General features: G+C 44.7%; 1 protein-coding gene across 2 annotated transcripts in view; it reads right to left on the minus strand.

Moving 5' to 3' along the window:
• LOC137615401 (tudor domain-containing protein 3-like) overlaps positions 1-23,706 on the minus strand; it is an 83,892-nt gene extending 60,186 nt beyond the window's left edge. For both annotated transcript variants that reach the window (XM_068345259.1, XM_068345260.1), the window contains exons 1-4: positions 23,544-23,706; positions 11,876-11,957; positions 11,076-11,138; positions 7,886-8,046 (exon numbers count right to left, since the gene is read on the minus strand). In XM_068345259.1, the coding sequence (XP_068201360.1) occupies positions 7,886-8,046; positions 11,076-11,138; positions 11,876-11,957; positions 23,544-23,590 (353 nt within the window). In that variant the 5' untranslated portion in view covers positions 23,591-23,706. The remainder of the gene's footprint in view (positions 1-7,885; positions 8,047-11,075; positions 11,139-11,875; positions 11,958-23,543) is intronic.
• Between the last annotated feature and the right edge of the window lie 1,692 nt (positions 23,707-25,398).

Below are 25,398 nucleotides of genomic sequence, written 5' to 3' on the forward strand. Positions count from 1 at the left end.
TCCTTTCGCCTTTCGACATTCCTTCTCCCAGGGGTTGGGGAGCATGGAAGAGGTCCCGGGCTGGGATTATGACGGACACGAACGGACGCACCCTCCACTTCACCATCACTATTCACAAGCTTGCTTTGCAAGCCACGCACTGCACCCCACATAACTTCTTTTTCCGAAGTCAGGGAACGAACCTGTGCACCTAAGGCTGAAATGGCAGCCACCACATCCTTTAAAGAAGGTTCACTTACCTCCAACACCATAGCGGGGTCTGGAACTACTGCCTTAGGATCAGGAATAGGAATATTAGAATGATGTACATTAGAAGGAATATTACTATCAGACGATCTATTTGAAAGAACACTGGTCGATCTAGCTCTTCTAAACCTATCCTTCTCTAGTCGCTTAACATAGCGATCAAACTCATTCCACACTAAATCAGACAAAGACCGACATTCAACACGTTACTAAAAGTACATACCTGACCTCTGCAATCATTACATATTGAGTGAGGATCAACAGAGGCCTTAGGCATACGAGTCTTGCATCCTCTGTTACACACCTTTTAGAGTCAGCCATTTAGTAATAAGAAAAAAGTCCAGGTCAAAATCCAACAAAGTCTATCCAAAAACAAGCAGCGAAAGCCATTAACAATAATTAGACAAAAGGTACTTCACCAAATTGTAGAATAAAGTAATATATCAGTAAAACGAATTTCCTAGGTGTTGACTCGATCAACGGCAGGGAATTTCTGAGGAATGTTGGGAATGGTTCTAGTAACCTATGAGAGATGGCGCTCATGTATGACCACCTGCTGCCATGGCAGCGATTGCCACGAAATTTGAATTTCTGCCGTGCGTGCGACGAAATGCGGGATTTAAGCTATATATATGTAACTACCAGGGAAGTTACATATTTAAAATTTACAAATATAATTAAGAATAAGAAAAAAATATGCCACAGATTTCCGTTTAGGCTTAACGATTTTTCCGCAATCGCAGGGAAGCCTGCAACAGAACACCTGCGACAGCCAAAGGATTACTGTATAAGTTAACCCGCAGTTGCCAAATCCATTGATAAAGAAATCAGACTACAGTAGTCTCTAAATGAGAGACATTAGTAGCTGGTGCACATAATGGAGCAAATAAGGTTTATTAATTTTCATATCCTTTCTTATAGTAGCTAACCCACTTAGGGTAATGTAGATCTATGGTTAGCAATAGTATATATACATGAGACATTTAAACTAATTTTCCATATCAACTACCGTAGATCATAAGTCAAATAATGGTTAAGACAAAAACACTCCATGGCATAATAACAAAAGATACGGAATGATTAATTTCATTATATGGTGAAAAGAATTGCTACTATGCTCTGCACTCAAGTAAAAAAAATGATATTTTGATTATAAAATAAATTTTTGAATATACTTACCCGGTGAATATATAATAGCTGACGTCTCCGACGGCTCGACAGATTCCCAAAAACTCGCGAGCGATCGCCATGAAGGTAGCGGGTGTGCCCACCAGCGCCAACTATCGGCCAGATACCGCATATACATGTAAACAGCTCCAGTTCTTCTCATCCCGCTGGGTCTCTATCGGGGAGGAAGGGGGGGCCTTTAATTTATATATTCACCGGGTAAGTATATTCAAAAATTTATTTTATAATCAAAATATCATTTTTAAATATTAAACTTAGCCGGTGAATATATAATAGCTGATTCACACCCATGGTGGTGGGTAGAGACCAGTATTAATACAGTTTACGGCGTATATGCTTAGAGTTTTTGACAGTTATATCATAACAAAACCCAAATAAATATAGGTACTGTACCTGGTAAGGAAGCCGACTCTAACGATTACTCTGCCTTGTTAGTCCGCTTTCCTCACGAAGCCCAGCCATCCTCTCAGGATGCTGAAAGACTCCCAGGAGCTGAAGTATCCAGGGCGACAACCCATACAACAGGACCTCATCAAAACCCTTAATCTGGGCGCTCTCAAGAAATGTCATTTGACCACCCGCCAAATCAAAAAGGATGCGAAAGGCTTCTTAGCCTTCCGTACAACCCAATTAAAAACATTTCAAGAGAAGATTAAAAGGATATTGGAATTAAGGGAATGTAGTGGTAGAACCCTAACCCACTACTGCACTCGCTGCAACGAATGGACCCAGTGTGTAGCAGTCCTCATAAAGAGTCTGGACATCTTTTAAGTAAAATGACGTGAATACCGACTTGCTTCTCCAAAAGGTCGCGTCCATAATACCGCAGAGATCTGTTTTGCTTAAAGGCCACGGAAGTTGCTATAGCTCTTACTTCGTGCGTCTTAACCTTAAGCAAGCAACGGTCTTTTTCACTCGTGAGAATGAGCCTCTCGGATTAAAAATCTAATAAAATACGACAAAGCATTTTTAGACATAGGCAATGATGGCTTCTTAACTGAGCACCACAAGGCCTCAGATCCACCTCGTAAGGATTTGGTACGAGCTAAAAAAAACTTAAGAGCTCTAACTGGACACAGTACTCTTTCAAGCTCGTTGCCTACGATCTCTGATAGGCAAGGTATATCAAATGACTTAGGCCAATGACGAGAAGGCAGTTCATTTTTGGCCAAGAAACCCAGCTGAAGTGAACATGTGGCTTTATCTGTGGAAAAGCCGATGTTCCTACTGAAGGCATGAATCTCACTGACCCTTTTAGCCGAAGCCAAGCACACTAAGAAAAGCGTCTTGAGGGTGAGATCCTTCAGGGAGGCTGAATGTAATGGCTCAAACCTGTCGGACATTAGGAACCTTAGGACCACGTCTAAGTTCCATCCAGGAGTTGCCATACGACGCTCCTTAGAGGTCTCGAAAGACTTAAGGAGATCTTGGAGATCTTTATTATTGGAAAGATCTAAGCCTCTATGTCTGAATACAGACGCCAACATGCTCCTGTAGCCCTTAATAGTGGGCGCTGAGAGGGAGCGAACATTTCTCAGATGTAGGAGAAAGTCTGTGATTTGGGCTACAGAGGTACTGGAAGAGGAAATAGATGATGACTTGCACCAGTCTCTAAAGACTTCCCACTTTGACTGGTATACTTTGATGGTAGAAGCTCTCCTAGCTCTCGCAATCGCTCTGGCTGCCTCCTTCGAAAATCCTCGAGCTCTTGAGAGTCTTTCGATAGTCTGAAGGCAGTCAGACGAAGCGCGGGGAGGCTTTGATGAAGATCCCTTACGTGGGGCTGCCGTAAGAGATCCATCCTTAAAGGTAGACTCCTTGGAACGTCTACCAGCCATTGAAGTACCTCTGTGAACCACTCTCTCGCGGGCCAGAGTGGAGCAACCACTGTCAACCTGGTCCCTTCGTGAGAGGTGAACTTCTGCAGCACCTTGTCTAGGATCTTGAAAGGTGGAAAGGCATAAACGTCCAGGTGAGACCAGTCCAGCAGGAAAGCGTCTATGTGGGCTGCCTCTGGATCTGGAACTGGAAAGCAGTAAGTCGAGAGCCTCTTTGTCAGAGAGAGTCGCAAAAAGATCTATGGTGGGTTGACCCCATGTCATCCATAGCTTCTCGCACACAGTCTTATGCAACGTCCACTCCATGGCGATGACTTGTCCTCTTCTGCTGAGGCCGTCCGCCAAGACATTCATTTTCCTTGCATAAATCTCGCCAAAGGAGAGATGTTACATGCCTTAAATGGAGTTCCTTCTGATCCGTGGATCAAAGACCCGAGCCTTCCAGACTGTCCAGTGGAGCTCCCTAACCCAAATCCGATGCATCTGAAAACAACACATGGTTTGGGTTCTTGATCGCAAGAGAAAGACCTTCTCGAAGTCTGATGTTGCTGTCCCACCAAGTCAGACATGTCTAAACTGAGTTGGAGATTGGGAAAGAGATACTCACTAAGCCCTTCCCCTTGTTCCAATGTTTTAGGTGAAATGGGAAAGGGCATAGGTTGAGTCTCCCCAGAGAGATAAACTACTCCAGCGATGAAAGAGTTCCCACGAGGCTAGTTCAAACTCTTACAGAGCAACTGTTTTTCTCTTGCAAGTGAAGGACTTTTAACAGAGCTTGTTCTATTCTTGCGGGAGACGAAAAGGGCCGAAAAATCAGACACTGTATCTCCATTCCCAAATAAAGAATAGTCTGGGATGGGGTACTGTAAGTTACGACTTCTCTACGTTCACTATGAGACCTAGCTCCTTGGTTAGGTCTAATGTCCATTAGAGGCTCTCCAGACAGCGATATAATGACGACGCCCTGATTAGCCAGTCGTCAAAATAAAGGGAGGCTCTGAATCCTCAAAAAATGTAGAAAGCTTGCTACATTTTGCAAGGGCCTTGTAAACAAGAGGAGCAGGAATGAGGTCGGAGTACAGTGCTCGACAGTGGTACATTACTTTCCCGTCCACAAACCTCAGATGTAGTTGAAAGTTTGGATGAATCGGGATGTGGAAGTATGCATCCTGAAGGTAGAGAGAGACCATCCAGTCGCCTTCCCTTAATGCTGTCAAGACAGATTTGGTAGTCTTCATCGTGAAGTTTGTCTTGACAATGAACACATTGAGCGCACTTACATCTTAAGTACTCCTGCAGTGAACGTGGCTGCCAGATCATTGGAGCCATCCCTGATAGTCTTGTTCCTGCAGAGAACGTGGCTGTCAGATCATTGGAGCCATCCCTGATAGCCTTGTTCATGCATGACATAAATGTACAGCAAAACTTCAAACGCTCGAAAAAAAAAACTCCTAACAGGAGATGGTCTAGCTCTGAAGCCGACCATAAAATCTTGGAGCGTCTCATGGCCAGGCGCCGGGGAGAGTCTATGAGGCTTGAGAAGTCTCTCTGGGCAGAGGCAGGAACTCCCAAGCCGAGAACTTCTCCCGTGTCATACCAGACGCTCGCTCTATAAGCCAGTTTAAAAGGAGGGAAAGCAAAGGCTGTCTCCCCCAAACTCCTCATGGTGATCAACCAGTCGCCTAGCAAACGTAAAGCTCTCTTAGAAGAGCGAGAGAGCACTAGCCTAGAAAACAACGGCTTCGAAGTAGCTAGGCCTAGTGCAATCTCTGACGAAGGCGAACGAGGAGCAGCAGTTACAAAATGGTCCGGACAAAGATCCTTAAAAACCATCATGATTTTCTTAAAATCCATGGAAGGTTGCGCAGCCTTAGGCTCTTCCACGTCTGATAAAACGTCCAAAGGATTATCAGTAGGCAGGGGATCAGCAACATCCTCATCTGAAGGAACCTCGTCCGACAATTGACGAGTCTCAAGTAAGGAAGAGACCTACCGTGGTGGCAATACTTGACAAGCAAAGTCCACACGCAAAGGAGCATCAGTAGCAGTCAAGGACTCTACGTCATGTAACTGCTTAAAGGACTGACCAGCAACAGCAACAGGAGCGGGAGGACGCTCGACGTCAAGTCGAGACTGCCTTGACTGCCTAGATTGAGCAGTCAAAACCACCCTTGACTGCGGTGCTTGACGCTCAACGTCAAAACAAGGCAACTGAGCTGGTTGGCGAACGTCCTGAACGCCAACACGAGCATGCGGCGGCGGCTGAACGTCAACAAGCGGCTGAAAGTCAACACGGGACTGCATCGAGTGAGGCTCCAAGTCACGTGACTGACGTGACTTTGTAACGTCAACAGGACGAGTAAAGGTTCGTTTGGGCGGCTGAAGGCCAGGATCTCGATCAGCGTAACGGCGAGGATCATCGTGAACCTGCTCAACGGTATACTCCTCCATAAGGGAGGCAAGCTTATTCTGCATATCCTGCAGGACAACCCATTTAGGATCAATGGGAGTCGGTACGGGCCGAGACGATGGTAAAGTCTGTGACGGCAAAACATTGCCTTTACTGAGACTCTCGGAGCCCGTGTTACGCTTTCGTTTAGGCGGCGAGCAGTCTTCCGATGACTGCACAGGGTCAGAGCTGTCCCAATGGCTACAGCCAGGACGCTGGACTTATCCTGAAGGGACTGACTTCCGCTTTAAGGGTCTAGAAACTTTGCTCCAAGGTTTCTTTCGTGAGAAGCCTTCGGATGACGAGGAGAAAACCGCCTCGCTCGTCTTATGGTAGGGGCGGTCTTGACGAGACACGCCCGAAACCATAGAGGGAACGTCCGTTCGTTGGTTAGAGCCTCTCGTCCCCATAAGTCCTACGACATTACTTCTCCCTGGTGCATGGGAGCTTGCAAGAGGTCTCAGACTAGGTGAACGACAAGCACGAACAGACGAACCCTCGGTCGCAACACTAAAAATCACTACGATTTTCTGTTTTTTGCACTTACTTCACTGATATCGTATTTTTCAATAATTTCACATTAGGCATGAATAAAACTGATTTCTACCTGAAGCACGCAATTCTCCCTTACATCAAAAGGTTATAATTGCGAAATGAGTCGTATAATGTAAGCACATTAGTACATGCAAAAATCAGTAAACATATATATCGAATAAAACGGAAATATATAAAGTTAAAAAGGATCAGTGACTGGGGAGGAGACTAAACACTAGTTCATTAAAGACTACGTTTTCAATCTCTCACCGTACAGTGCCTTGGGACGAGAATAAAAACTAAAAACGTTTCATCCTTTCTCCCCGTACAGAGACTTGGGACGAGAGTAAACTGAATCGAGAACAACGTTACTCGCTCCTAAACTCCCTTGGGACGAGAATAAAGATCGGATCGTTCTCTCTTCCTCTCTCTCTCTCTCTTGTCACATACAAGAGAAAAGCCCACTCACCCTTCGTCAATAAACAGGTTATTTGACCAAAGGAAAAAACTGAAAGGACTAAGAAAATGAAAATTAACAAGTTCCTTTAAATTAGTATTTAAAACAAATCAGTTTGAAAGAAGAATGAACAAAACGTCAAAATCGATTTACTCTTTCTGCAAAGTGAAACCGTGATTCTCTCTTTCTCTATCGTAACGATAGAGCGCAAACTGCGTAGCATAAATAAACCAAACGTTAGTTCATCTTTGAAAAAAAAAAAAAAAAACAGCACGAAGACTATTCAAAGAATATCTTTCTTAAAATATTTTCTAAAAAAATATTCATTTCATTTCATAACTCTTACAGAGCAAATGATTTAAACTTAACGAAAATAAAAGTTGAATGGGCTCAACGTTGTTTAACTTCGGTTTCCAAGTTAGGACCGCCTACATCTCGGAGGTAAAGGCCGCATATAAACAAAAACATAAAATTTATCTTGATGTTTAGTATAAATGGAAAGCTAATCGAAGAGGCCTAATAAAGGCGGGTGAGATATAAAATATATAGAGGAAAATCTATAATTATCAACAATAATTTTTAACGTGATAAAATAATTACTAAAAGCCTAAAACACACTTCCGTACACTGAGGGAAGGGTCGGCCATCTTTACTCAATGGAAAAAAACCAGAGATAAAAAAGCAAGGGCAAAACACTTTTACTCTCCTTTCAAAAGCATTTCTTTTGAGGATAGTATTGAATAATCCAACACGGCGAAAGCAATAAAACCAAAACCAAGTACTTCACCAATTCGGTAGAAAACTCGAGGTCATAAAGCGAGTGGAATCGAATTGTCGATGAAACCGACAGAGAAGAACTGGAGCTGTTTACATGTATATGCGGTATCTGGCCGATAGTTGGCGCTGGTGGGCACACCCGCTACCTTCATGGCGATCGCTCGCGAGTTTTTGGGAATCTGTCGAGCCGTCGGAGACGTCAGCTATTATATATTCACTGGCTAAGTTTAATATTTAAAATTGAACCAGTCCCACATACTACACTTCAGTACATGAATATGTAAAATATTGCAATATGCAACAATCCAAGATAGCATAAATACTCTTCTCCACTACTCAAAGAACTAAGATACCTTAAGACAAAAACTATGTGATGTGGTTAAGAAAACTACATACCTTAAAGGCTTAATATTTTGCATTTCCAGTGCATGGATAGTAGTAAAACCATCGGTAAGGGACACCTTGAGTAATCTAGGAGCCGAACCAGATTCTTCAAATGCTTTCGGCGCAGAGACATTTCTCACCTTTGACACTTGTAAAACAACAGGGTTAGGTATCTGGAAATAGATAACCCTTATGTATAACAAATCAAAAAGGCCATATATTATTAATCTACATATACTGTTAAGTCTAAACATACACTAAGGAGTCTGTCAATCTCTACACATTTTATTCTATTCTGCACCTTGGATAACAGTGAATAAACAAAAGATTTAATTTTTTCATATACATCTTCAAAATTCCAAGCATATTGGTTATAAAACTATACTTCTAGGTAAGGGAAAATGAGGCAAGTTTACTCGAAGTGAGCAATTTACAGGTACGCAAGTTCAGGAACAATGGTTGTATAAGTAGGGAAGTGTTAGAAATACTAACAAAAAGACTTGTGGATACTTTGTGTGTTCAGAAGGTAAGATAAAAAAGAGCTGGCTCAAAAAAAACATTGGCAGGGACTGGGGGAAATATAAGTTACAGAGGAAAGCAGGGAGACAAAGATAAACTGAGTCTGCATACTGGACACAGCTGAAAGAAGTGAAGTAAAATGAGATAGGAAGAATAAAAGGCAATTATTATGATGATCTTAGCAAAAAGGGTGGCATATGGTATTTGTTTTCAGTGTACATGCCCTGCATTAGGGTATGAGGCCGTTCAGTGCCCAAGTGCAGCTAGGGTAAGACCCAGTAGTTTCAATACATAATAAAAGTTAAAAAGTTGAACAGCAAGATGGAAGAAATGAAGAGGGAATAAAGATAAAATAGAAAGATAAAAAGTAAGGAAAGATGCAAAAACCCTTAATCAATGCCTATGGTGCATCATATACTGTATATGCAATGACAGCATTACCAACCCCCTCGGACAAGAATTTTGCGAGAGACTATTGGGAAAGACTCGGATGCAAGAGACTACTGGGTAAGATTCAGATGCGAGAGATTATTGGGATAGGCTATCAGATGCTGTGACAGAAATTATACTATCAGTTGGGATACTGATAGGAGATTGATAAGGCCACAAAGGAATGAACAGAGATAGTTTTGAGGATATTATGGATTGATATAGTATGGGAGAAAAAATAACACAAGTATGAAGCACCTTTGGAATTTTGCCCAAGGCCAAGGAATAAAGGAGCTGAACACAATGTTTAAAAGCCCAGAGAGGGCTTGATAACATACAGGAGTGAAGATGAAACACAGAAACTTGCCTACAAAAACATGTAAAAATGTAGCAACCTACTTGAAGATGTGTTTAGGGGAAACTAATGAAAGAAGGGATACAAAAGTGCAAAGTAGTTGGGTAAAGACAATGGTAGAATCAATAAGGCAACTGGAAAGATGAAAAAACCTTCAATCTACAGGATACCAAAGGTAGAGAAGTATATCTTAAAAAGAGGATGGCTAAAAGGCAGGTGGCAAAGAACAAAAATTTTAGGCGAAATGGAATCAGTCTCTCAAAACAATAAAGGTTAAAGGTGTTAGGTTTTAGTACCAATTTAATCTGAAGAGATGCTCAATAGAACACCAGCTGGGTAAGCCCAAACACCTAGTAATCACCTCAAATTTATGGGCCAAGAGGGGACATAATCTGCTGCCTTGTGAATGCAAGGCAAGCACTTTACCCCTGTACAAGCCAAGAGGCTAAATGGAAAGAGAGAAAATTTTCAAGATAGCAAAATAAGAAGAATAATGAATGAGGAATTGGTGGAGTAAGATAGTTTGGATAAGCTGTAAAAAAGGGTGAGAACTCAAAGATTTGGATACAGTAGTTTGGAGATTTGATAAGGATGCATAAGAAAGTTAGGTAGAAAAACAGTAAATATGTAAGTGGCATTACAAGAACTGTACAAAGGCTCCAGAAATCAAAGAAAAAGTTATAGATGAAGACCTAGCACTGTTGGGATTTCAGGAAGAAAGAGTACAGGATATAAGAGAATAAAGAGAACACATTTAACGGCTAAACTCGTAAAAGATACACATGTAAAAAGGTTTATGATGATGATAAAGATAAAGGCTATCTTCACACATGTACTAAAACCATACTATGAAAACCATAGCTAAGATTATAAGAATATAACTTGCATTCCAAGGCCAGCTTATGACTAGCATAAATACATATAAATTACTCCTTGACCGTAAGTTCTGAAAGGGTTACCCTACAATTATCCTCCTTGATTGTTTATTCTAAAAGGGTTACCCTACAATTATCCTCCTTGACTGTTTATTCTAAAAGGGTTACCCTACAATTATCCTCCTTGACTGTTTGTTCTAAAAGGGTTACCTTACAATTATCATCCGTGACTGTTGGTTCTAAAGGGTTACCCTACAATTATCCTCCTTGACTGTTTATTCTAAAAGGGTTACCCTACAATTATCCTCCTTGACTGTTTGTTCTAAAAGGGTTACCTTACAATTATCATCCGTGACTGTTGGTTCTAAAAGGGTTACCCTACAATTATCCTCCTTGACTGTTTATTCTAAAAGGGTTACCCTACAATTATCATCCTTAACTGTTTATTCTAAAAGGGTTACCCTACAATTATCCTCCTTGACTGTTTATTCTAAAAGGGTTACCTTACAATTATCCTCCTTGACTGTTTATTCTAAAAGGGTTACCTTACAATTATCCTCCGTGACTGTTGGTTCTAAAAAAGTTACCCTACAATTATCCTCCATGATTGTTTGTTCTAAAAGGATTATCCTATAATTATCAAATTTGCATGACAATGATAGGCTAAGTATACCGGTAATACCAGCACAGCCTGATGAATTCATGTCTGAATTTGTATTTGAGTTTACAATTGTTTATGACAAAGAAACTTTTGAAAATTTTCAAGTATTAGATAAAAGTGGTAACTGCACAAAAACTTCCTATTACAGTACCGTACAGCATATGATGAAAACTATTACAATACAGTATAACAAAGAATGAAAAAGCTACCTCTCACTTTCCCAGAGGGTAATTTCTCTTTTTGAACAACTCCATATACTTTAAAATACAGTATATCATTTTGATTCATAAAACCTGATTATCTCTCCAACACTTAACTCTTGGAGAAGAACATTGACAACCAAATTAGAATACTATTACTTACCAAATTACCCTTGCCTTTCTGCAGGTCTGGAAGGCATGGCAAGCCCACTTCCTTTATGTCACTCTGTATACAAAAAATAAAATTAGATATTTATATTTTTTGTCATTAAATTCATGACAAAAATTTACTTTTTGAAATTATCAAGTCTCCAATAAATTTAAATTAATATTCCAATAAACTTGTGTGTAATAAAAGATACATAATTCCCATAAAATCCACTCTTACTACTTCAACATCTCTTGGACATAAGCATTCCGATGTCATACATGTAAAACGATGTTGCTGAATTTGACCAAAAAAAGGATAGATGAAGAAAGAGTGCAGTGTAAATGGAAGAGGTTGACTCACAGCTACGAGAAATCTCAAGCATGATGGGATTTTACTGTAATATAATAAGAGATAAGTACTCTAATGGGTTTTTTCTTAATCGATATGAAAATTAGAGCAATGCGGGATCAAAAAATTTTGACAGCCAGGTAGGGAGAAACCCGCGAAAACAGATGAAACATTAATATTGTGTATGAATTGTTAACTTCATCAATGAGCAGACAAACCTCGAGAATTATTAACTAAAATGTATCCCACAAAAGTAATACAATAAATGTCAGCTTCAGATGTAAAATAACTATAAATTGTAAATCACTTACAATGATGAAACATTTCATACCATTCATCGAAGAAAATGCAAATTTTGTAACAATACCAGTACTATTACAATGTTCAAAAGGACATGAGTATGATGAGCTATCATTTGGAAATAAGCATTGCTGAATACAATGAACTTGAGAGACTTTACTTACATTCAGAATTTCCTGCTGGGCTTGGTGCATATTAAGAGAGTTGCCATCTAAGAGTCCCTCGACATTCTCCTCACTCAGACTCCTGAGGAAATAAAAAAAAAAAAAAAATGAAATCATTCTTCAGCATATGGCATATAACCAAGAGGCAATAATTTCAACCGTTCAAGAAAAACAATAGTCGTTATGATATAAGAAAACTATTTGACGTAATATACTGTTGTTCTCTTTAAAAACCAATGGGTGTAATATACATCCCTAAATATAGCACCAAATGCTATAGTTGCCCATTTTTTGACTTTGCTGAGAGTAGGAAGCACATCTGCATATATTAGTGTATATTTAGGCTAAATGTTTTAATATTTTAAAAATATGACAAATTCGTAGATAATTTGTATTTTTCCTAACTATACAAACCTTAGCTATTTACATGGGGTAATTACTTCGGCGCAGTCGATGACGAGCCATAAAGTTTTAACGAGGGTTTCCTACCCCACCGCTAGTTAGCGGGGGGGTAGGGAGGGATAGCTAGCTACCCCTCCCCCTCACACACCGGAGAATACTCTAATTTACTTAGAGGTAGGACTTATCTTGGGGGACAGGGCTGGTGGGCACATAACTGTAAATAGCTAAGGTTTGTATAGTTAGGAAAAATACAAATTATCTACGAATTTGTCATTTGCTCCGTAACTGAAATACAAACCATGCTATTTACATGGGGTGACTTAACCCTTAGGAAGGGTGGTAAGTCCTGGCCATACTGGCTTTGGCTTGCCCGGGGATTCCATATTCGAGCGATCAAGTACTCGGACAATAGGGAATCCCTACTCCTCGCTGGCGGTTGTTAAACTGCCGCGGCCTACAAAGGTGTGTGCAAAGGCGAAAAGTGACTTGTCCCAGGCAGTTGCCCTGGAGTCCCTCAGAAGGAAATCCAGGCTAGGACTCTCCCAATACCACCTCGTCAGGGTATGGGGACATGACAGTATTACACCTAATACTAGGAACACAAGGAAGCATGGTCTGCCTGCAGTGGTTTGAGGTCAGCTGTGCAGAGAACCCAGGATGCTGTTTTCTCCGTGGGAGGAGAGGATGAAGAAAAGAATAAGGGCCAGACAGATCTTTTCATTCATGCAGACTAACACCAGGTAACAATGCCCTCAACCTTCTGCTACTTGTCCATCAAGGAGCCTAAGGTTTAGACCAGCTGTTGTGAAGCCACCACAGGGCCGATAGAAACGTATCGAGCCTCCTGTGGGTCATGACTTGCAAGTAAGGGGCTGAGAAGAAGGTCTGAGGCTTCAACATCCCCGCTTGCAGGACCTGCGTCACTGAAAGATGTAACTAAGCCCTTGACATCATGGGCTCTAGGGCGATGCATCGGAGAAGGGTCAGGATTCAAGGCAGGGTGTAGCACCCTGCGAATCCAGGCCGAGATGGTACTCTTGGAGACCCTTCTCCTCGTTACCCGGGATCCACGAACGAGACTTGGACCTGGAGACGAACTGCAGCTGATCTCTGAAGACACCAGCTCGGACTCCCTACTGGCATGGTAGGAGATGGACTGAGTCATCTGCTACAGGACGGAGACTCGAGCCCTGGAAGGAGACGAAGCGGGTCCGGCACTCCCGGATTCTGAGTCTCGGCAACAAACCTCAGGGACGAACCTGAAGTTGTCTCCCCCAACCCCCTGAATGGGCGAAGTCGTAAGAGAGACCATGTGACTCGCTTGGCTGAAGATAGGCTAGCAGAAACACTGTCTACCCAGAAAGGTGGTGGTCTGGGGACTATGTAGTGGTTCGTAAGGGGGTCTCTTTCGAGACTCGAGGACTCGAACCATGTTCCAAGGAGGAGGTCTCACCTTTGACTGAGGGTAGGAGAGGACAAGGCCTCGCATGCGAAGGAAGAGTTCCAGCGGGGGGAGAAATATTTGTCCCTAGAGCCAGGAGGCAAGACTTACGGCTGAGGGATAGCCTGTCACAGTGGAAACTGAAAAAGGCACATTTATCCCACAATCCCACCAGGGGCTCCGCCATTGCTGGAAGCGGCATCGTGTGGAGGGATGCTCTCTCCCCGACACCGGCCACAGAAACTCGCCCTATCGCCAAGGAAACTACTGCGGAAGACTTGCGCAGGTGTCCAGGCCTCCTTTCGCCACTTGTTGCGAAAGTCCTCTCTCTTTGAGGAGATGCTGGATAGCCTCCCGGCGGGAAGAGGAGCAAGCTACGGGGGCAACACATCGATGGTGTCCCACCGTTGCTGGAAGGCCTCCTACTAGAGGGCATTGGGATCCGTGACCGGGAAGCAGTACAGCGAGAGCCTGCAGCTCAGTGCTGTAGCAAACCGGTCCACCGAGGGAGCCCCATCGAGGCAGGACTTGTAGGCTACGTGAGGATCCAAAGACCACTCGGAATGTGGTGTCCATGACACACTGCTCAGACTGTCGGCGAGCCCATTCCTTTGTCTGGAATCAAGCGAGCTGCCAAGGAGACCGAGGGGGACTCGGACTATCCCGGTATCTCTACCGCAGGATGGGATGGTTGTACTGAAAAGTACCTCCTTGTCTGGGCCAGAAAACACTCACTGTGGTGTTGTTGATCCTCATAACCACAGAGTAGTCCGCCAGGCTATGTGGAGCTACTGAAGAGCCAGAAACAGGGTTTCCGTCTCTAGTAGGACTAGAGAAGGTTCTTCCTGGTTCCGACCCCCGGCCTGTGGACCCGTGGATCAGAACATGGGAACCCCCCTCCCCTTTCTTTGACCCGTCTGAAAACAGCATCAAGTTAGGGGGAAGGACGAGAAGGACCTCGTCAGCTTCCCACCCCTATGGGTTCGTCTGTACCGGTTGTCCCCTAGGGGTCTCGGCGTCTGAGGATTCGTACCCCCGACTCCCCCCGCGCCCCGAGTCGCCACTGGAGAGAACTCAACCTGGGGAGACTGTGGAAACCAGACGGGCCAGGGAGCAGAGACGTAACAACCTTGGGTTGGAGGGTCTTCTCGTGAGAGGAGAAGGTCTCGCGACCTTCCTCTGCCTTGGTACCCTGACGTCTGAAGGGAAGGCTACGGGATATAGGAGCCTAAGACCAGGCTCGGTATACCAGACTCTGAGAAGCGCGGTTCTCCGCACTTGATCTTCGATGGCCGTTAGCCGGCGATCTTCGGATCTGGCGCTAAGCGGAAGCGCCGACGATCTTCTTAGTACGCTTGAGCTCCGATGATCGTTCTGTGCGCGGGATGGTTTCCCGGGCACGGCAACTAGGCCATCCGCGCGCGGTTCTCCGCACGCGATCGTCGACAGCCGTTCGCCGCCGATCTTCGGATTCGGCGCTAGGCGAGCGAGCACCGACGATCTTCACAGTACGCGTGAGCACCGAAGATCGTTCCGTTCGCGGGATGGTTTCCCGCGTGTGACCATTGAGGCTCACGCAATCATCGCATGGATCGTCCGCGCGTGGTTTCCCGCTCGCGATCATTGTAGATCGTTCGCCTGCGGGCACCGAGGTTCCCGCTCGTGATCGCCGACTATCTTCTCTCGCGCGCGAGCGCCGACAATCTTCGCTTACGTGTGAGCGTCGAAGATCGTCCAGGCTCGCGCGAATCGCCGATGATCGTCTTACATAGTTGGAGATCATTCGCACGCGGGCACTATGGGTCCCCGCTCACTGTATCCTGCGGTTTTTCTCTTGCGCTAGCATCGACGATCTTCGTACTCGCGTAAGCACCGAAGATCGTCAGCGTTATTCTTCCGCGCACGGGATGGTTTCCCACTTGCAATCGCCGACGGCGCTAGCACCGGTGATCTTTTTTCGCCGAGATCGTTCGCGCGTGGGATGGTTTCCCTCGCCCACGATCTTTCACGCGCAAGCACCAGCGATCTTCATACGCGCGGAGACGCGGGGATCGTTCACGCGGGCATGCGGGCGCGGTTATTCTGCTACGCATGCTTTAATCTCGCGCTACCCAGATCTGTGCTTTTCGCGCGATTATCAGCGTGATCAGCTCACCGTTCTCCGACACGACCGCGCCCTGTTTACATCAGGGCTTATGGCGGTCAGGCCATCTCCGCGTTTCCCTCCCCCGCAGTGCAGAGCAGCGCCCTCTCCGGAGGGGGGGGGGGGGGGGGGGCAGGTTTCCGGACAGGTCAAAGGTCGCTTCTCCCTTCACTGCAGATTCTCTACGGGCGAACCCTCATGTGTCATCTCCCCCAGAGGATCGAACGATCCTCTTCCCTCCAGAGGGACTCCCTGTCAGCACGAGGATTGGTCGGCATCCCTGGTGGGATGTCATCGTCAGAGCACTCAAGCAGGCGATGAGCCTGTGCCTTCTGACTGGTGTCACTAATCAGTAGCAGCTTCCTCTCCCCCTGAAGGTGATGAGAAGAATCCCTGGCATAGTATCTTCCCCAAGGACTATCCTGTCGATTCGCGAGTCCTTACGCGGGTGATGAGCCCTCCTCACACTCCATCTTCCCTCCCCTGCGGATGAGCTTTGCCCATCCCCAGGGGGGTCGGAAGACCCGGTCCTCCCCCCCTTCATTCCATAGGGAGAATCCCCGCCTCTTCCTGAGGGTCCTATCGTGCAGAGGGGGCGAAGCCTTACATCCTTCATCGCTGGGGTCCTGTTTCCCTCCTAGGAAGGATCCTAAGGCCCTGTCTTCCGCTAGGATCCGACAGGATCCAGTTGGACCCTTGGGGCATGTCTACGAGTCTCCCTAGGAAGAGCCTCCGGGGATGGGAGACCTTGCTGCCAGTCCATCAGGAGGAGGAGCTCCAGGGGTCGGAACTTGCGTTCTGGCAGGTTCTGGCCCTCAGGAGAACCTCAAGGGGATCCCAGATTCAGAGACTCCTCTTCGGTAAGGGAAGGATTCGGTCCTCGACCGAGTTCTACTCACCCAAGGACTCCCTTACGTCAGTGCGGCTTGCCCTGGTCTCAGGGAATGGAGAGCGCCAGAGACGAGGCCGAGTGCCAGCTCTCCGAGCTTGTCTCCTTCAACAGTCCCGGTTGGTTTCGAGCCCCTCCCTCCTCCCTGGGTAGGGATCGGTGAGGGGACGGGCCCTCCGGGCGGAAGTCCAGTCCATGTCAGAGAGACGCCCCCTCCAAGAGGCGGCCAACGGGTTTTGAGGCCTCCGTAATCGTTTCCTTCCCTTCTCGACTCTGTACAGGGTTGTCAAACAGTCTCCGTTCAGCATAGCGACAACAGACGCGGTCAGCTTTGCGGTGAGATCATAAGTCTTCATGGGTACTCTGGTCCGGTAGGACTCGTACTCCCGGTCCTGGTTCACCCATCTTCAAGGAAGTACTTTGGAGTCCGCCTGGAAGGCGAGTATACCAGTTCAAGGGCTGTGTTTCGGCATCTCCACGGCACCTCAACAGTTCTCCGATACTTCCTCTCGGATCTCTTCACGGGCTCCCAGCATCGACATCCGGCCACTCCGTTTCCTGGGTGGCTGGCCGATCCTGCCAGACTCGAAGGCTTCCCTTTTTCGTCATCGGGACAAGCTCCTCGGACTTTACCAAGTTCTAAAGATCATGGTGGTCCTCAAGGAGTCCTCCCCGCAGGCGCGCAGAAGGTCTCATTGTCGCGAGCGGGAAACCATCCCGCGCACAGACCGATCTTCAGCGCTTAAGCACACTAAGAAGATCGTCAGTGCTTGAGCGCCGAGCTCTGGATCCGAAGATCGCCGGCTAACGACCGTTGCCGGGTTGATGATAGCGAGCGGAAGGGCCTCGAAGGTCGCGCGCGGGCGATCATCAACACTTACGCGTTAGCGCGAACAGAAGATCGTCGGCAAACGACCCTCACCGATCGCGGCCGATCATCAACGCTTACGCGTTAGCGGGAACAGAAGGTCGTCGGCTAACGATCGTCGATAATCGCGCGCGGGCAATCATCAACGCTTACGTGTTAGCGCGAGCAGAAGATTGTCGGCTAAACCGTCGACGATCGCGAAATCGCGCGCGGGCGATCATCAACGCTTACGCATTAGCGGGAACAGAAGATCGTCGGCTAACGATCGTCGACGATCGCGCACAGGAAACCATCCCACGCGCGGGCGATCATCAACGCTTACGCTTTAGCGCGAGCAGAAGATCGTCGGGAATGGTTGAAGGATAGGCTACCTCGTAGATCAGGAACTGGGATGTGTCCCTAAAAGGGAAGGCATCCCCTGAAGAGGACCAGAAGGTCTACTTCAGTGCCGACGATCAACTGAGGGACTGCTAAATACTCCGAGGAGTGGTCTCTATGAGATACCTTTCCCGCGAACGGGAGAGGTGTCCTTCGTAGAAGAGACACCGTAGGCTGAAACGCTTGTGAGCGCCAGTGCGCTATCTCATGAACCCCAACGATGTGCGCAAAATACGCAGGGAACGTTGGTAGCAGCCTAACTGAATACTGGAACAGGGTGTCTCTGAAGGCAGACTCAGGAACAGCAGTTGAGCGCAAGCGCGTAAGGGAACGTTGGCGCGCAGGTGATGCCTGGCACTTAAGGGACTTACTCAAGGTGTGAGAAAGTCTCTCCTGCCCCGAAGGGAGGAGCCCGTTAGATAACGGGGGCGTGGGCGCCCAAGGCGCGCCTGCAGTCAGGAACGGATACAGCAGGCAACAGGTACACTGAGGATTAGTTGCAAGACCCCGAAGGGTCAACGCAACGAGAAACTGAAGTTTCTCCGTCACTAATCACCGAAGTGTAGAAGTGACTAAAGTTACGAGAGCCCGAGGGAACTGCGTAACTAAAGCTCCGAGACCCCGAAGGATCAGGGAAAAAAGGGAAACCGAAATTTCCCTGTCACTAAACACCGAAGTGTTAGTGACTGAACAGCAAGCTGTTGTCAACAGGAACAATCCTCCGAAGAGGAGTCTCTATGAGTGGCCTCTCTCGCGAACGAGAGAGGTGAGCACTTCGTAGAAGAGACTGGTGGTGGAGCCCCGAAAGGCCCTGAGATCAGCAGACATAAACAGGAACGATCCACCGAAGAGGAGTCTCTGTGAGTGTCCTCTCACGCGAACAGGAAGGGACACTTCGTAAAAGAGACAAAAGGAGCAATCCTCCGAGGAGGAGCCCTTAGTGCGGCCTTCCTCGCGAACGAGAGAGGGCCAGGCTGATCCTGCAGCTGCTCAGCCCCTTGTGCGTAGCTACAGAAGCGACCGCTCAGCCCCAAGAGCATAGTCGCTAGTACCATGGTCTAGCCTTGCAACCGCTCAGCCCCTTGAGCAAGTCACAAGGGCGGCCGCTCAGCCCCCAGAGCATAACCACCTAAAGACCAAGGAAAGTAAAAAGGGAAGTTAACTAACTACCCTGGAGGCGAACCTCCTTATCGTTCTAGGATGCAATGAAGAGCTGGCAGTAGTCACAGGGGAACTTCTATGAGAAGGAACGCCTTAGGAGACGGGGGCGAAGCCGACTCCCCAGGATAAACAGGACAGCTCTGCTTCGAAGGCACACAACAGGCACGAAGAAACAGCATCACAAACTGGAAAATAAAACAGAATAATTATTCAACAGAAATTCCCCCGGGTGAAACTATGAGGAGAAACCCCGAGGGAAAAATACAAGAACGAAAGGAGGAATGCGTCCCCCCTCCCCCACCCGGCATGTCCAGGTGAGGGGGGGTGGGACGAAGGTTAACAAAAAAGAATTATAACATTATAATTATGCAACTGACTTTGAATGTACCAAGGACCACCGACCCCTGAAGGGACGTGAGTCCTGAGCAGAAAAGTTAAAACACAATTATATTCATGAAAATAATTGACACAAATAAAACGAAATAGCGACTCGATCCTGAGAGGCTATCGTAGGCGTAGTACGAAGTAAGAGGTGAACGACCTCAAGAGAAGGGCCGGTCTCCACGAAAGGCAACCATGGTGGCCTAGGAGTGAAAAGGACGTGATCAAGAAAAGATCGTAGTGGCCTGCAAAGCCGGCGATACTCTCGTAGAACGTACACAATACACAACACCGAAAGCAAAGGAAACTTACTATTTTCTATACACCAAAATATACATAAACATCAATAATGTTTAAATATATTAAGTATAAGAAAATCACAAATTTTTACGTAATTTGTATTTTTCCTAACATACTTACCTAGAACTACCTTCTTAGGAGTTACTGGTTAACTCTACCTAACCGACCAGCTTTTTGTATAGTTTACCCTCCTCTTCCCGTTTTCTACGGGGTCAACCTCTGGCAGTGTGGTACGTGCCCTGAGGCGACCCGGGGTCGGGCAGCGTGCTAGCTCAGGTCAAATCGCCAGTAAGTTTCTGGTCGCAACGCGATAAACATCTCGCCGCGCTCTCTCTTACCTTGTGCGACCCTTTGTGTCCCCCGATCCTTTGTGCTTACCGCGTGTTTCCATTTCACTTTCCCTTTACATCCTTGTGTCTCTTGGTGTGTTAGCTTTGCGTTATGGAGCATCCTCGTTGTTGCCCTGGGCCTGTGGCTGGGAAGTCTTGCGGGGCTTTCCTTTCCAAGCCCGAGGTTGATCCCCACTCCTTGTGCTCCACGTGTAGGGGGAAAAGCGTGTTCCCCTACCTCTACGTGCCCGGAGTGTGCTAATTGGACTGAGATCCAGTGGGTACTCTTCGGGACGAAGAAGAAGGCGGCAGCTAAGAAGTCGCCTAAGGACTCCAGCATATCTTCGCCTGTAGGTTCGCCAGACGTCTCGGCAGACCGTAGCGCCCGTCCTTCTTCCCCTACCCAGCGTAGGGGACGAGGTAAGTCCGTTGCGGGGAAGAGGCCCATTGCCCTTCCCCAAGAGTCTGATATTCCTGTGGGGGAAGTGTCTAGTGTGGGGCAGGCATGTGTGGGGCCTGACTGTAGTGCGGAAGTGTGGGTAGGAGGCGAGGGCCTGGTGCCCGCAGGTCCCGTCGCCTCGGAAGATCCAATGTGGGGTAGGCCGAGTGCCGATACTTCCCCTGCCTCGTGGCATGTTTCAGGTACTTCCGATCACTATCCGAGCCAAAAGTAAAGTGGAGTATTCTCCGGTGTGTGAGGGGGAGGGGTAGCTAGCTACCCCTCCCTACCCCCCGCTAACTAGCGGTGGGGTAGGAAACCCTCGTTAAAACTTTATGGCTCGTCATCGGCTGCGCCGAAGTAATCACCCCATGTAAATAGCGTGGTTTGTATTTCAGTTAAGGAACAAATTTTACTTTAGTTGTTCATTACTACAGTACTTATATCCATCCTTCATTTACAGTATTTCCTTTCCTCACTGGGCTATTTTACCCAGTTGGAGCCCTTGGGCTTAAAGCATCTTGCTTTTCCAACTAGGGTTGTACCTTAGCTAGTAATAATAATAATAATATACACCCTTTGTTATTAATATATTTACTGGGGAACATCATTAATAACACAGATTTCTGTTCAAAGTTCCAATGATATCTGCACTGTCACACAATGGAGCTCTCAATTGGATTCAAGACCTTTTCTCACAAGAGAAACCAACACAAAGATATAACCTAACCTATGGTTCCCCACCTAAGTTAACACTTTTTTTCTCTTTTACTACTAAGGGGGTTTTACGCGTCCCCTGACCACCACTAAGTCTCGTGTTCTTACCTTACACAAGGTAGTTTGTATCCCTATGTTGGCTTTTCTGGTAAAATATGGTTTTTCAGGCATACCTTCCTTGTTTCATTCACCCTTATAACTTGAGAAATATGGGTTCCCAAGTTATCATAAAAAAATATCCAAAACATTTACGCAGTACAAGAAATGGATGAGTACTGGTTAGTTTGGCCTTATTCTCTGTATGTTTAATCGGGACTGGGACCTGATAACTTACATACCGGTCGATTAAAATATGAAATCTATTTCGAACCCAGTCCATTGCTTACATTTGGCAGACTGATGGTGGATTTTTGTGCCTGTGTTGGTTTCAATAGCCATGGTCGAGCTTTCTGCGTTTTTACAGCAACATACTTGTCAGCTCTTTTCTTCATTAGAACTTACAAGTACTTATTCGAAAGTTCCCAAGTGTAATTTTGAATGTCCATTAATCCCCCATTTTCTCTTCAGTTCAATCTTAATCACCGTGTGGGATGGATGTCCAATAAGACACAGTGGGTAATTAAGTGTGTTTTATATAAAAAAAAGATTTAAAGTTTCTTTAAAATCCTACTGTCACCCCTACATGAGAGGGACAGTTTTAGTGCTCCCACGATTTACAGAGGACTATCAACCTTCGCCCCTCCAAACTCAAGGTAAGGAATACTGTAAATATGCCTAATTTTGATACTTTAATAGCAATCCATGGGGACGTACCACTTGCCAATAACAGAGAAGGAGCGAAATATCCAATAACAATGTTTATCTTGGTTGGGTATAAAATAAGAAGCTACAGTAGTTTTACAATTTACAAAACATTATGATTTAGTGTTGCCTTGCCAAGTGTGAAGCCATTTCAGAAGCAAATACAGGGTTATGACTTAACCTTAGGGTAAACTAAGGATACAGAGGTCTAAGGGGTCTAGGTATGGATACAGTACTTACAACACCCCCCACAAAGTAAGGAAACAACTATCTAATGAAGGTAGGTAAGGATACGGCACTCTAGAGGGGTAACACACACGCACCCAGATTGTCCACACCTTTCGCTTCAGACAGTAAATAACGATAAAGCTTCCGAGTTAGGTTAGGTGGGGATGGTTAAGTTAGCTCGTCCTTTTGAGTTTGTTTCCCTTTTAAAATTTGATTTACCATCATGACATCTAAAATCATGGTATTTTGAAGAAATATATATTTTGCCAACTGATTAGCTTGCATTTATTACATATTTCTGAAATCATCATCGCTGCAAATCACTAGTTTATGCATTTCCCGACTCCAAAACCCCAGTTTCTCACTGGGGTCCCCCATAATTAATTTTGGAGCCTTTGTATATCAACGGCCAGTTCCTACTGCGTGCATAGAAAATGGGAATTTTCTTCCCATTTTCCTGTCATTCATGGCTGCTGTACTACAAAAACCTGTGTCCATTGTTTTGCAAAAAACATCTACACAAAAACACCACCTAACCTACACTTTCCAACCTAACCTAATTTGCAAACTGTGTCCTTATCTACTGAATTAATGGGGGGGGGGTACCTAACCTGCCAACTGTGTGCTTATCTACTTAGCTAACGGGGAGAGTGGGGGTACAGGCCGCTGCCAACCCACCTTACACTGCTGTTTTCATAGCTTTACGTCATAGCCGTCATCATAAGTACAAGTGGTCGCTATCAAACATAAATCCCTTATTTGTTATCAAGATAAAAAATCTCATAAACGCGTGATTTGCCCCAATAATCATTGCTAGAAATACATAAAACACAAGATACCGAGTAGGGAAAAAAATATATTAAGTGTATTTGGCTAGAAATCAAAAGTATATTTACTAACTGTTGGTCCAGAAGTGACAAACACTCCAATTGGATGGGTATTGCTAGGCTTGGCACCAACCTAGCCTAGCGTAGGCTAAGCCTTGGTCTAGATTTCGTGATTTTCAAGCGTTCATTAATTTCACCCTTCTATGCTAATAATTTCAGTAAATTTAAATAATAAAAACAAAAGCTCAATTGAGCATAACCTGAAAGAAACATTTGCAAACTACAGACAAGCTAGCCATGCCCAAAACTTAATCTCCTTTCACTTTGGATAGATTATACGAACTTAAATCTACAATAAACCCACCATCCATCTGTTTTCATTCGCGATAGGACTTCCTTAGCTGACACCATGGTGGAGAATGATCCTGGCACTCAAAAAAGGAAAATTTGTGGGTCTGGCGTGATCCTGGAATGGACTTGCCAGACGTCTTTCTTGCGTTCCAACTTTCCGGACGTCAGAGACCAAAACAACAAGTTGTTATTGGCATTCATAGAGCTCGAGTACCGACCGCGGCCATGATGAAAAGAGACAATTATAATTGAATAGTAATTTTTTATGTTATTATTATCATTAGCTAAGCTACAACCCTTGTTGGAAAGACAGGGTGCTATAAGCCAAAGGGACCCAACAAGGAAAAATAGGCCAGTGGGGAAGGGAAATATATAAATAAACTAATAAAGCTTGAATACCGACCATCGCCATGATGAAAAGAGGCAATTATAATTGAATCGTAACCTAATCTACTACTACTACTATTATTACTATCCTTAGGTAAGCTACAACCCTAGTTGGAAAAGCAGGATGGTATAAACCAAAAGGCTCCAACAAGGAAAAATAGGCCAGTGGGGAAAGGAAATAAATAAACTATATGAAGAGTAATGAATAATTAAAATTATCTATTTTAAGGTAGAATGGGATAAAAGTAAAAATTGAGAATCTCATTACCGTAGTAATTTATTTAATTTAAGGCACAGGTAATATAAGCTTAATAACAATAAGAATAAGCTTAGAATCCTTGCACCCGTGTATAAAGTGATAGAGTGCCCGCAAACTTATTTTGCGGAGTGAGTAATAAGGAACCAGGAACCAAGATGATGAAAAGAGGCAATTATAGTTTAATCGTAACATTATTATTATTATTATTATCATTATTATTATTACTATTATTATTATTAGCTAAGCTACAACCGTAGTTGGAAAAGCAGGATGCTATAAGCCAAAGGGCTCCAACAAGAAAAAATAGCCCAGTGGGGAAAGGAAATATATAAACTATATGAAGAGTAATGAACAATAAAGATGAAATATTTTAAGAACAGTAACATTAAAACATACCTTTCATTTATAAACTTTGAAAAGAGGCCTATCAGCCTATACAACATAAACCCCATTTGCTGCAAGTTTAAACTTTTGAAAACAAATATAAAAAAAGGACATTTTATACATGTGAGGAAAGAGACAATATCATAAAATGATAAACCACAATCTAAAATGCAAGATTACTGGACGTTGTTAAAAAGACCATGAGATTGATTTAAGGATTTATGTTTACTTTTGTATATAGAAATAATTTTTATTAGCTTTCACAAGTAGTTTGAGGGATTCAAGCAAAAATTTTCCTGATTATGTTTCAACTACCAAGACTACTGCGGCAACCTTAATTTGAGATTTCAAATTTGATGATTTAGGAAAATTTCAAGGTATCCATTTACACTTTAGCAGCTAGCTAAATTGTAAGCCTGTGTGAATTTTACATTACCGTTATGTTTAGTTTTTAATCTCAAATAAAAAATGTAGTTCTTTCAATACATTGTGAATTTGTGGGCAGATATACTCAGCTATGATTTTAAGATCCTGTTCTCACCTTATCTAACTATACTGTAGACTTCAAACTTGTATCATCTTTTATTAAAAACATTTCTCTTTTTTTACAGTGCACTCATGCCACTGCCCTAATTATATAGTCTCTACAAAAGGTGTAATTCAGTTTACCTGCAGTCTGAAATTCCTCTAAATTTTGTGTGCACTGCAGAAACCACTTATAAAGTGTCTCAAATACTGCTCCACAGTATATCCAGTAACCAAAATACTGGCATTTGTGAGTTTAACATTTCTGAAAAAAAAGGGGGAAAACTTTCAACCAAATTACTCAAACTAGAAA

This window comes from Palaemon carinicauda, chromosome 21 (genome assembly GCF_036898095.1).
Source record: "Palaemon carinicauda isolate YSFRI2023 chromosome 21, ASM3689809v2, whole genome shotgun sequence".
Classification (NCBI taxonomy): Eukaryota; Metazoa; Arthropoda; class Malacostraca; order Decapoda; family Palaemonidae; genus Palaemon; species Palaemon carinicauda.